Source organism: Rhinolophus sinicus, linkage group LG05 (genome assembly GCF_036562045.2).
Source record: "Rhinolophus sinicus isolate RSC01 linkage group LG05, ASM3656204v1, whole genome shotgun sequence".
Taxonomy (NCBI): domain Eukaryota; kingdom Metazoa; phylum Chordata; class Mammalia; order Chiroptera; family Rhinolophidae; genus Rhinolophus; species Rhinolophus sinicus.
In genome coordinates, this window is record NC_133755.1 from 38048788 (window position 1) to 38062091 (window position 13304).

Here is a 13304-nt window from a genome sequence, read left to right on the forward strand (position 1 = left end):
CACAGCCATTCAGGCAGGACTGCAGGGCACGCTTCTGACCCCTTAAGAGAGAGCTCAGCATTTCAGGACTGGGAAGCACCTCCAGCCTGATTACTGCTGGTTCTTTCTCCAGGTGAATACTTCATGCTCATGCTTTTCAATTAAAAACTGAAATGCAGGAAACGCTTCTTAACCATAGCGTCAGGTTACTCTGCAAACAGATGTCCTAAGAGGCCTGTGTCCTCGGTGGCTGTTCTCTGTGCCTTTCCTTCCTGTTCTGCCTCTTTGATAAAGTCTGATTGATTTTTCTGGGTAAATGAAAATCTCACCAAAAAAGGGCAAAAACAGAAACCAGATTATAGCTCTCTTTGTGTTCTTATTAAACTCGGAGGTCAGCCGGTAACCAGTCCTTTTCCTTCATGTTTCCCCTGGGATTTGGTTTGAGTTAACAGTGATCAGGGTGTGTTGGGGGGAGGGGGGGAGGGGCTGAAACAGCTACAAGGAAACTCCCTGCCGGCCGATCATCTGACTCCCTAGGAGGAAGCTTTCTACTAATTCAGATTCCCTGTCCCAGCCCGGGTCTAAGGAGGGAACCCCTGTTGAAGATGACATCATTAATGGAGTTAATTACAATAATCAATGACTTTATTTTCAAGCAGAACTCCTATGTAGGTTTCGGTCATTTAGTTCCTGAATGATTTTAAAAAGCAGTGAATGTTATTAAGTTCAGTAATTATTGCACAGTTTTAGGCCAACAGAGGTGAAATAAGCAGGACACGCACCTCAATTTGTAAGAGTAAAAAGTTCTGTTTCTGTTGCCTTTGACCAGTAGTAACAGAGTGTGGAGGGGCAGTGTGATGTGGCCTCTTTGCACATCTGGTCAGGGCCCACGTTGGTGAGCTGGCAAATGCAGCCCTTTCCAGGATTCTCAGCATGAACTGGGTTGAGTCATTCACTAATTAGCTTCCTGACAGCTTGCCTTTTTCTGTACTTGAACTTGTAAACGCTGATACGTACTATTCTCTTTTTCCTGTGAAGCACGAAACACAGGCTGCTGATGTCACTGCATGGCCTCCACTGTTGGTGTCTCACATGGCCCAGCAGCTTTATTAAACCATCACCCGTCCCACAAATGTGAATTGATTCTGTGTCAGCTCACATTCTGCCTCCTCTGTGTAGCTTCCCCATGGATCTGCAAAGATCTCTCTTTCCCCTCAGCTCCTGAATATACAGCCTTGTCTTAAGGTTCCCAGCATGCGTGCATATGGGTGTCTGTGCTTCCATGCTCAGAGATCCCCGATGTGCCCTGCCATGTCAGTACGCAGCAGGTGTCCATTAAATACTGATGATTGACACATAGGTGTAATGCTGATGTCCCTTTAAAGAGAATAAAAGATGGTCTGGGAAACTGGAATGAAAGTCTTTTGAGTTTGCCTAGTCTAAATAGGGAGCTGTCTTCATTTCAGAAGGATAGACTGTGTTTCTAAATGCACAAGTCTAGAGATAGATCCTCTTCACACAGAAGCATAACACGGTTGACAGGCGTTAATGTGTAGAATTCCACCTGCTTTCCCTGGTGAGTCTGTGTGTTACCCTTTGTGTGGGCCACTCTTTCACATATACTTTATGCACATGATCCTAATAATAGAGTTGGGAGTTTATGCGAACTCAGACTTCACATACTTAACCACAATTAAAACTGGAGAATGTTTTTAGAAATATAATTATTTCAATTTCTACTTGTTTTTCGTGTTGAAAGTTTCCTTTTAATCTCGCATTTATACAGTATTTTATCCTCCATGGAATGGTTAGAGCTAAAAGATACTGGATTGCCTCCTAGGCCAAGCACCATTTCCCCGCCCCATCCCTCACCCCACATTTTATTATTACAGGTAAGAAACTAAAGACAAAAGGGTATTGACAGAATTTGTCTAAAATCACATAATTGGTAGGCAGCCTTGAATCCAAAGAGTGAACGTGGATGGGTTCCCTGTGGTGAGCTCAGCACTTGATGTTCCTTACGCACGTGAGTGCACGGCAGCGCTGTGAGATAAGCAGTGCCATTGTTGCCCTTCTTCAGACAGGAAGCTGAGGAGCTCACCCAGGGACACACAGTAGGTGGTGGAGCCTGGATCCAGACCCAGACAATCTGACTTCGGGGCCAGTAGAGCAGCTCTATGTGTTATATAATGTTCACAGTGTTCTGCCTGTGAGTGGCTTCCGCATGCAGACTGTCTTAGGCCATTGGGGCTTCTGTAATAACACCATCGACTGGGCAGATTACAAACAATATAGATTTATTTCTCACAGTTTCTGGAGACTGTAAGTCTGAGATCAAAGTGCCAGCCCAGTTCGGTGAGGGCCCCATTCCAGATTGCAAACTACTTGCTGTGGCCGCACATGGTTGAAGGTGCTAAGGCTCTCTGGAGCCTCTTTTTCATAAGGCACTAGTCCTGCCCAAGAGGGTTCTACCCTCATGACTGAGGCACCTCCTGAAGGCCCCACCTACTAATAACACCATTCCCTTTCAGGATGAGGATTTCAACATAAGAATTTGCAGGGGATACAGATGTTCAGACCATACATAGCGCAGATCATGGAAGAAGCACAGCATTTAAGTGCACGCTTTCTCTGAGCCTTGGGGTCAGCCCGCAGGCCGTGCTGTACACACTGTCCTCTATGAAGGACACACCCTGGTGTGAAAAATGTTTGGTTTTGAAAAACTGAACTGAATGTTTTTCTGGGGTCTGATGAGGTTCAAGGTGTACCATGTGGACCACCATGCTAGCTTGTAGTTGGAAAGATGGGCTAGCCTGAGGGCAGAAATGACACCTAGTAAGTTCTGGGAAGTCATGCAGGTAACTCGTTTTTGCTTCCGTCTTATCTCTGCAAAGTGGAAAACTTGCCGAGTCTCTGGCCGGTGTTTCTTTGAGGTGAAGCCTGGTTTCAGAAAGCAGTTTTCATTGACACACTCGGAGGAAATGGTCTGCAGATCTGAGCTGTTCCGTGGTTGTTGTTAGACAGCTGACCCATCTGTTCGTCTAACATGTCTTTGTAAATCTTAGATCCAGGACATCAGTGTGGAAACTGAAGACAACAAAGAGAAGAAATCTGCTAAAGATGCATTGCTGCTGTGGTGCCAGATGAAGACAGCTGGGTGAGTATGAACTCGGAGAGGAGCAGGGGCCACTTTCCCCAGGGCCGAGTTCCAGTGTAGTCATCACTTCCAAGGTGTTGACAAGTATCTCTTCCATTGCTTCCATTGAGAAGTCTTGTTAACTCGTAAGCATTTGATACGCTGACCTTTCAGCTAGCTCTCAGAATGGAAGGAGTTCTGATTTATATTCCGGACCTCTCATCGCCACAATCGGTTTCCCTCTCTTTATTAAGGAAGCTCCAGAGAGCAATATATCTTGGATTTTTATATCCTGAGACCATGTTTAGGAATCATACCCATAATGTTTTAAAAAACAGTTGTGGGTTTTCTCCTCCCTTTGATTTCTGCTGCTTTGGGGGAGCTTTGTGCAGTAAACATGCAAGTAATCTTTATATATTATCTGTCTGAGTTTTCCTTTTAGTTCTTTCATTGAAATCTCGGTGGAGATGTATTTTAGAGAAATGCATCTTTTTTGTTGCTCACTGAAATTGCCGGGGCTTAAGGTACTTAACTGAGAACTGATTTTGTACCAGGTTAGTTGGAGAGTTACTGTGGGAACTACTTGGAGGACAGGTGTGACTGTAATGAATATGATCAGTCAGTGATAAATACGGAAACCAAAAGGGGATCAAGTTAGGTAGGAACCTTGAATCAACCACAAACACAAAGTTATTGATAATCAGTGTGCTGTGGAATACCTGATTGATCAGGGCTGTTTCAAACATAAGGATGTTGTTCAGGGAGGTACTTGATTTACAGAACTTCATCCAGTTCAGTGACATAAGTAAGAAAACTAATGGAGTGTCACAAGTAACCCGTGAGTTCGGCTCTCAGTGACTGCAGGATCCCGATACCTGTGTGGCTGACAGTAGGAAGCCAGTGGAAGCAGGCCTCAGAGTTTTCTAGGTTGTAGGCACTTTTTCCTCGGAAAGGTGGCGCAGTTTTCCTGGGAAAGGGCACAGTTTACATCTTTTTTAAACACTGCATTTGCAAAAGTGTAAACCTACATGTGGTAATTCTGTTGTTGCTCTTTCCCCCTTGTGCTTTTTCTTTGCCAGTTACCCCAACGTCAACATTCACAACTTCACCACTAGCTGGAGGGACGGCATGGCCTTCAATGCACTGATACACAAACACCGGTAAGCAGCAGCTCTGGGGTAAATGTTCTCATTCTTCTGTAGCAGATCGGGGCAACTTTTGGTCCCCAGACCCATCACCTTAGATGTTGTACCACTGTGCAAATTCCTGCATTGCATGTGAGGAGAACATGAGAGCATACGTAAATTCTCCCAGTCAAACTCCACAAGTTCTCCCATGATCCTCAGTTCTCTTAATAAACTTTCAAGTGTTTATTCACAGGTTTCATTCTTTGATAATTAAATAATAGTGTAGAGTTTTACTCCGCTAAGTGTTGACTTTAACACTTTTAGAGTAATAATCATGTCTCGTTGGTCACACATGTTTTCAAGCCATGGTTTTTGTTGTTTTCCATTGTTCTCCATAGGCCCGACCTGATAGATTTTGACAAACTAAAGAAATCCAATGCACACTACAATCTGCAGAATGCATTTAACCTGGCAGAGCAGCACCTCGGCCTCACCAAGCTGTTGGACCCCGAAGGTAAGGACTCAAGGGTAAAAGCTGGGGCCTTTAGCATCTCTCGCCCTGAGGGGTTAATAAAAGGTCTGCTTTGTATCTGTTTTGTTTGTACGCTGTGCTTTGGGAATTATGCAAGGAGGAGGACCTTAACTTTGGTGTGGGAATTACTTGAGGATTTGTGCAAAGGATTGTATTTCAAAAGGCTTTGAAAGATGAGTGTGATTGAAACACGTTCTGAAGGAGAGGGCATGTAGGCAGAGGGGCTTGTGCAAGCATAGGTGAGGAAGGCGCTTTTGGGGACCAGCAGTTCCCTGGGAATGGTGTTTAGAGTGTTAATAGGATATGTCAGTGGAAAGTGGGTAGGGACCCAACAGGTTCACGCTTTTTAGAGGTTATTCAGGCAGTGCGGAGTCACTGAGAGTTCGTAGCAGCTGCGCTCAAGGAAGAGCACCGCCGCAGGCTCCGGTGAATGCTTGTTGTTGACTGGCTTTCACCCCCAGGCACGCAGCGTGGCTGGTTGGAGTGGGTGGAGATTGGGGGCAGGGGCCTTGCTTCAGGAGGCTGCGCAGTGTTTGCTTATGAGCAAGAAGAGCCAAAATGAGGCAGGTGCATCGGGAAAGGGGAGCGTGTGGGTGGGAGAAGGAATAGCACAGTCCCTGTGGCTGCTGGGAGGCACCGAATCGCATTCGCTGCGTGGAATTGCTGTCTCTGCTCTGAGTCCCTGCAGCAGGGCCCCAAAGACTAACTCAGGTGACTCGGCGTTTACCTGTGTGGCCACGGCAGTCCTGTCCCTCCAGCTTGTAGCTTTCTTACTTAACAAAAATCCTAATTCTAGGCCTCTTTTTAGCATGAGCTAAAAAACATAATACACTTTTTCTAATTTTGAAAACATTTAAACATAAGAGGATTTTTTTGTACTGCTCTTTTTAGCCACTCTCAGCTGCAAGCAAATATCAGAGAAAACTGTGTGAGTGAAAGTTTAAAGTTCTTATAAATATAGAACAGGAAGTTTAACTCCCCGAGGGCAGATTGAGGTCATAAGGCTGCCAAGCATGCTGCTTACTGTTTTCCAGTGCATCAGAGTCACTGATATGTTCACGACAGGAAGCTGAGATAAAATTATCCTGTGCTAACCCATTACATGATTTCTCAATATAAACAGAAAACTAAAATTCCTTGGGCTGTGATAAATCTTCCTACTTAACCCCTACCTTATTATGGGAAGGCATTCTTCCTCAGCCCTAGCTCTTCGTGCTTTGATAAGGAACCTTTTATTTTTTCAATCACTGACAAAAAATGTTTTTAACTTGCTCATTCATTAATCTTTCTAATCACTACCCAGTATGAAAAGGGGATTGATTTTCCCCAGATCACAAGACAAGGAGCTAAAAAAGGCAGTTGATGTCACTTATCCTGTGGGTTTGATTTTGATCATTAGTTGCCCTTGCTATTACTAGTTGTCCAGTGCCCCCACAGAGCCAGCCATTAGTTACAATACAGTTGTAGACACGTTAAAAGAAAAGGTTTTCCCTGCTCACTCTTTCTCAATTGAGTTGACATTTTGTGTTTATTGAATTCTGTACAAGACCAGCATTTTTTTTGTGGCCTTCTTCCAGTTCTCTCCTTGGGGCACACTTTGACCAGGCTGAGCAGATGTAGGAGTTGGCCATGGGGGCTCTGGGGTGCGGACAGTAGCTAAGATTCTGGCCTCCATTGCCATTGGCAGCCTCGGTGAGACTGAGCAGGGGCTTTCCGGCCATGGGACCCAGCGTTCTCATCCTTAAAATAAGAGAAAGAATCCTGCGTCACACAGGGCTGCCAGGAGGTTAGAAGTGACGGTGCATGTGTGAATGCATAATGCAAGAGAGCCCGATAATTAGGCGTCGTCCTGTATATTCTCTTCTTGATCCGTCCCGAGTTGAGTACCTCACTTAATAATGCCAAACCTTGAAGACGTCTTCACCATTGCCATCTTCGCCTATTTGCTCCCTCCTTCAATAACTGCTTATTGACTACCCACTCTGTTTAAGACAACACAGTAGAAATGTGGGAGGTGGAGCAGCACAGGGCTTATTACCAAGGCAGGCTTCCACGGGGACCTAGGCTTGCAAGACATGAAATGTGCATAAATAGTTATAGTACCTGGCAGAGAGTAGACTGTATGTCCATACGAATGAAGTCCTTAAGGGAACAGGGGAGAGACAGTAATTCCAGCGGTAGAGATGAAAAACATTGAAGTGGCAGCTAGTTCATGCAAAGGGAAGTTGTGTAAAGGGGAGGACTGTTGGGAATTTGGGGCTGTGTGTCATAAATAGTCCAGTTTGGTTTAGATACGTATATAGTGCCTGAGAATTAGTAGGCTATAGAATTAGAAATGTCTAGAACAGTGCTTGGCAGTTAGAGGAAGACTGATAAATATTCAGTGGATGGATGAACGGAATGAAGGGAAGGAAGGTTATGTCAAATTCTAGAGGACTAAGGGACTTACACTTTATTTTTGAGACTGCAGGGTACTTGCAAGTAATTTTGAGCTAGGAGGAAGTATGTTCACAGCTGTGCTTCTGTATCAAGTGAACTGGGTAGTAGGGAAACCCAGTGAGGAAAACGTCGCCCCGCGTCTGGTTATGTGACCACAAGAGTCTGAACCACAGTGACAATAAGAATTCCATAAATGGAATCATCCGCACTCAGACTCAGGGACTAGCCGCATATGGGTAACCAGGAGATAAAGATGTCGGTCCAAGACTGAGTGACTGGGAGAAGTTCTGCCATTGGCAGAAGCGAGGACCTGAGAAGCACAAACCAGTTTGGGGGGTGGGGGAGTGAGAGGAACATCGTGTGTCGAGGTGGTAGCCACGTTAGTGACAATTCTGACTGAAGTCTTACTATGCTCTTCATTTCTCTGTAGTGGTTTTGCATGTATTTTGTCTTCTCGATGGTCTGGGATCCTCTAGAGAAAGGGTCATGTCTCTTAAGACTTCATGTCCTCCTTGTAGAGGGCATTTATGAATATTTACATAATGAAAGAGTTGGTAAGATGGTTTCGTTCTGAGTAGCACTGATGGCATAACTCGGGTACAGAAAATGAAGACGCTGACCTGTTCAGTGCTGAACACTTGTTCCGGGTGTTCCTGCTGCCTGGGTGAGCAGAGTACTGAAGGAAGTCTTGTCTGGGTTACAGATATCAGTGTGGACCATCCTGATGAGAAGTCCATCATCACTTACGTGGTAACGTACTACCATTACTTCTCTAAGATGAAGGCCTTGGCTGTTGAAGGAAAACGAATTGGAAAGGTAGGCTCACACTAATTTTGTAAGTTGAGACATAATTGAAGTTCACATCTTCAGGCACTGCCACTGAGCACCTTGCTGTCCCATGCAGTCCTAAATTTAGCCAGTACCAGTTTGGGGTTGGGTCTCCAAATGGCAGGGAAGCAGGCAGAAGCCTCTTCATCCCAAGGAGTGACGGGAGGTAGGAGTGGTGGCTGAAATACTTAGGAAGGGATTTGAGGGGGATCTCAGACCCTGAAACACCCCTCCCCTCAAACTTACCAGAAAATTGGGTATTGGAAATCTGATTGAGCTTCCTAATGTTATGGGCCTGAAATCCTACTTCCCACAGCTGGAAAGGCCTCAGTAGTACGCTCTTTGTTTCTCACTGGGCTCATGTTCATCTGCTGTATATTTCAGAACACCTCAGACCAGATGACATCGTCTTCTCAATGCAATAGGAACAGAAAGTTCATGGGCATTCATGGGAGAGGACCAAGCAAAATAGAGCCCTTTTCATTTCTCTAGGAATTTTGGAGCTTGTGCAATAGGAGTCCTTCAGACTCTTTAAACCCTTTGCCTGGGGGTTGGGAGGTTACAGAACCAATTACATTTGCGTTAAGCTGTCATTGCTCACAAATAATAGCCACAGTCTGAGTGCCTATTAACAAATGGTTCCTCAAGTTAAAAATGCTCGTGCCAAAGGAGCATAGAACCGTCATTTAGTGTGCATGTGCTCATGGGTTGCGGTCATGTTTTCTTTGCATTGTGATATGATCTTACTTTTCCATTATTCTAACTCTGGTTTACAGGTGCTTGACAATGCTATTGAAACAGAAAAAATGATTGAAAAGTATGAATCACTTGCCTCTGACCTTCTGGAGTGGATTGAACAAACCATCATTATTTTGAACAACCGCAAATTTGCCAATTCCCTGGTTGGGGTTCAACAGCAGCTCCAGGCATTCAACACTTACCGCACTGTGGAGAAGCCACCCAAGTAAGAGGCACATTGGATGCATTACCATTAATGTGGAAAGAGAGTCATTGTAGTCACAGACCTGTTTCTGACTTGTGTGATCTCATGTCTTCACGAATGCCTCTCACCAGTGGCCTGTCTCACTCCTAGTCACCTGATCCTGGGTTGCTGAGATTTATTACAAATCATGCCCTCTGTGAACACTCTCCGCCACTGATACACGAGAATTCAAAGTAATGGTGCACATCCCCAATCCCTTATCCAAAAGTCTTGTGCCTAATGTGTTTCAGAATGCCCTATTGTTTGGATTTTAGAGAAGTAGCAGTTGTGTGATGTTGTATATTAGAAGAGTCTGGGTAGGTTTGGGGCAGTAAGCTGTAATCAGGCCTATTAATATACCTGTAGCAAAACGTGTAAATATTCACATTGTCTTGGAGAGAAACAGACAACAAATGAAACCTTGAATTAGGTGATTAATAAAAGAATGGTATGCCCCCAAATACAAATCTCAGTAACAACAACCAACCAACCACAAAAAATTTCACAGTTGGGCACATTCTGAGATCTAATAACCCAAAACTAACCTACTGCGATTTCTCTAACATGCATTTCACACAAGTCAGACCAGAGATAAATGGCTTTCAAAATTGCGTAGCTGTGTAAAATTTTTTTTCCCCGGAGGCAAATTAATATTTCCTTTTGAAGAAACAAAATATAATAAATAATGTTTATGGCTGTTTTTTCTGTGCTTAGATTTACAGAGAAGGGGAACCTGGAAGTGCTACTTTTCACTATTCAGAGCAAGATGAGGGCCAACAATCAGAAGGTCTACATGCCCCGGGAGGGGAAGCTCATCTCTGATATTAACAAGGTAAAATTGCCCCGGCCAGTCCTGCCTGCGCCCCGACTTCCTGTAGGCTTCTGATTCTGTCCTTGGGTCCCAACTGCTAAGACGGCAAGCGACTGAAAGCGTCCCTGCTGCCTGCTGACTTGATAACAGGCAACTGTTGCTTGGGTACTGCAGACGTTCAAGTGAATAGTGGTAGGCTGGTCTGTTGGAGGTTTGGGGGAGCATGTTAGATTTTGCCAGACCAGCCTGGGTTCCATCTGTTTACCTTTTTACTCTCATCTGTCTAAGGCAGATGACTCAAATACCTTTAAATTGCAGAAGGGAGAACGCAAAACTTTATTTCATGTGTCTGGAATCTCTAGGGGTTGCGGTTTGGGATTTTGGCTCCTTTCATCAGAGACGCTGTCAAATAATTTTCATTATCATGCCTGTTATGTCTGCAATTACAGAATTTCACAGTGGGCATTATTTCCAAGTAGAAATTTGAAAAATCTAGAACTGTGATTAGTTGTTCCCATTAAGATTCTTTTAAGTGGAATTTTTTTTTTTAATGTGAAATGAGACATATTTTATAGACATGAATTTAATTTGGACAATAAGTAAGGATTTGGGGAAAAAATTACTCAGATCTGTGTGAATAAAAAACAAGTGGCTGTGGGTGGGGTGAATGAGAAATTCATAATAAGATATTTTTCCATGAAAAATAATTTTTTTATGTGATCAGAGCTGTTGGAGATAATTACTTTGTTTCCTCTGTGTTAAAGTAAAAGATTTATAATTTAGTTATATTGCTCCTTATCGTCACTGTTTTGTTTTCCAAGTACAACACAGGATCTTTAGGTTTAAGTAGGGGAGGGTGTTACCATGAGGCTAAAACCCGAGAGAAAATATTTTTTAACTCAAGGCTTAAGAGTCAGTGAGGGTGGGAATTGTACTTTCCCTTGTAAGTTCTCAGGTCTTTCTGAGAAATACTAGCTGTTGACTGTAGCCAAGGAAAGTTCCTTGAACATTGCAGGAAACTGTTCTTTTTCACTTCTGTAGGCCTGGGAAAGACTGGAAAAAGCGGAACACGAGAGAGAACTGGCTCTGAGGAATGAACTCATAAGACAGGAGAAACTGGAACAGCTCGCCCGCAGATTCGATCGCAAAGCAGCTATGAGAGAGACGTGGCTGAGCGAAAACCAGCGTCTGGTGTCCCAGGTTCTGCTCTGTGCATTACTCCAGAAACTGTTCCTGGGATGCTCTAGAAATGAAGACCTTACCCAAGGGCCACAGGACAGCTGCTTACTAACATTCTGTATTCTGAAGAGGATCCCATCCCCTGAAGCGGATGTTTATAATTTCTAATATACTTTTCTGTTTATCTAATGTTTTATAGACTTGGAAGCAGCTCAATCAGAGTTTTGTTTAGATCCAGTGAATGTGTGTGAACCATTCACATTTATATAATTTTTAAAAATTTCCTCTTTCAATCTTTGACGAACCAATCTTTTGAGCAGTTAGACTGGCCATAAAATAAAAATGGCTTTTCTACGTGGCTTGGCATAAGCTGTCACCTGCTCCAGTCTCAGGTCAGGTGCTAGATATGAGTTGGACCCTTCCGTAAAGTGAGAAGTTGCTGATTTGCTTTGGCCGTGGGTAGGCCTCTGAACTCAAGCATGGTGTTTTAAGGGTCCTGGGGAAGAAGGTGCGGGTGTGGGGTTAGTGATCAGGGGCGGTGTTTGGCTTTAGGACCACCAAACACTAAGGTGCGCTCAGGATGCTACCTCCGTTCTGTTTCTCTGTTCCAATTGGAGAGCCTTATGTTTTCATTCTGTTTCTCTGTAGGACAACTTTGGATTTGACCTTCCTGCAGTAGAGGCCGCCACAAAAAAGCACGAGGCCATTGAGACAGACATTGCCGCGTACGAGGAACGCGTGCAGGCCGTGGTAGCCGTGGCCAGGGAACTCGAGGCGGAGAACTACCATGACATCAAGCGCATCACGGCGAGGAAGGACAATGTCATCCGGCTCTGGGAATACCTGCTGGAGCTGCTCAGGGCCCGGAGGCAGCGTCTCGAGATGAACCTGGGGCTGCAGAAGATATTCCAGGAAATGCTCTACATTATGGACTGGATGGACGAAATGAAGGTAAAACTGCACTGAAAGGCCAGAGCGGATCCAATGAGGCTTCTGTTTTCTGGGACCCACCCACTAACCCCCCAAAATACCTTGTCTGACGGCCCACTCTGCAAAGCCAGAAAATGGCATGTTACCCACGGGAAGATTGTTAGGTTAGCTTGTGAGTACAACGAGATGTGAAGTATGAAGAAGTTGTAAGACCACTTCCTTACCTTGAGGTCTGCTGCTGTGATTTAGATCTAATTTAGATACATTCCACAGTAGGGAATCCATTGAATGGGGGTTTTCTGTGTTTCTAATTGTTTAGAGTTGAACTAGCTTTCCATCTCGTTGATCTATGTTGAGTGGTTCCAGTCTCGGGAGGTGTCCCAAGTAGGTGGTGTGGACACAGTGCCAGTTGGGATTCAGGCAGCCAGGGCTCAGATGGAGTCCCAGAGCTGCCTGCTCTCCTTGAGCCTCCTTCACCTTTAAGTGGAAATTGTATTCACTGCCTACTTCAGCCTGTTAGAGCAGAGAGGATTCATGTTGTAGAGCAGTGCCCAGATCCTGGGATGGGGCTACTTAGAAATGGCTGCCAGTGCCAGTTTGTGCTTCCCCTTCATTACTGGCGGCTCCGATCATAGAGTGCCAGGCTTTCCCCACATCCAGAAAGAGACCTGTCCTTCCAAAGCCCCGTGCCTGTTGGTGTCCTCTCCTGCAAGCCATGGAAAGTTCACCCATGTCAGTCAGTTCCCCAGCTGGAAGTCACTTAGCTGCGACAGAACAGGGCAGTTTTCAGGTCATGCCATGAAAACTGCACACTGTGTTCCCAAGCCTGACTTTACACAAGGGATTTCCTTCCCAGAATGTAAACCCCAGTCTTCTGCTTACTCTTGAACTGTTCCTGGCAGAGGGCAAGGTCACCTGATGCCATCAGTTTTCCCTCTCACTGCCGCAGGTTTGTGATGTTCTCAGATGTGGTCTCTCATGACCTCCTAAGATAGAAAAGTTCATCAAATGTAGCGGAGAGGTGATTTTCGTTTTATAAATCCTGATGCACACTATAATTCTGATTGGGCCAGAGACTTCCTCAGAAGGAAGTGTGAAATAGAAATTCTGCCTGGAGAGGATGTGGGATGAGGCCCCCCAAATTAGGCTCATAGAAGAAACAAAAGATGTTAGTGAGTTCAGACTTAAACCAAAGAAGCTGGTCAGGGTCTACACAGCCACCTGCCCCTGTTCTTGTTTGGTTAAGTTATGGCCAATAAGCTTTTCAACTAGATTCTTCTCCCACTGACTGTACATATATCTCAGAGGCATACCAATAAGCTCTTAACTGAGGAAAGCATCCATTTAAGGGGTGAGCAACT

The 13304-nt window shown here is 44.7% G+C and overlaps 1 protein-coding gene across 6 annotated transcripts in view; it reads left to right on the forward strand.

The window, feature by feature from the left end:
- SPTBN1 (spectrin beta, non-erythrocytic 1) overlaps positions 1 to 13304 on the forward strand; it is a 181952-nt gene that overhangs the window by 126584 nt on the left and 42064 nt on the right. For all 6 annotated transcript variants that reach the window (XR_012496352.1, XM_074331987.1, XM_074331989.1 and 3 more), the window contains 8 exons: positions 3045 to 3136; positions 4195 to 4275; positions 4641 to 4756; positions 7917 to 8029; positions 8818 to 9005; positions 9738 to 9855; positions 10876 to 11034; positions 11662 to 11964. Coding sequence is in view for 5 of the 6 variants with exons in the window: in XM_074331987.1 (XP_074188088.1) it covers positions 3045 to 3136; positions 4195 to 4275; positions 4641 to 4756; positions 7917 to 8029; positions 8818 to 9005; positions 9738 to 9855; positions 10876 to 11034; positions 11662 to 11964 (1170 nt within the window). In the remaining variant the exon portion in view is untranslated. The remainder of the gene's footprint in view (positions 1 to 3044; positions 3137 to 4194; positions 4276 to 4640; positions 4757 to 7916; positions 8030 to 8817; positions 9006 to 9737; positions 9856 to 10875; positions 11035 to 11661; positions 11965 to 13304) is intronic.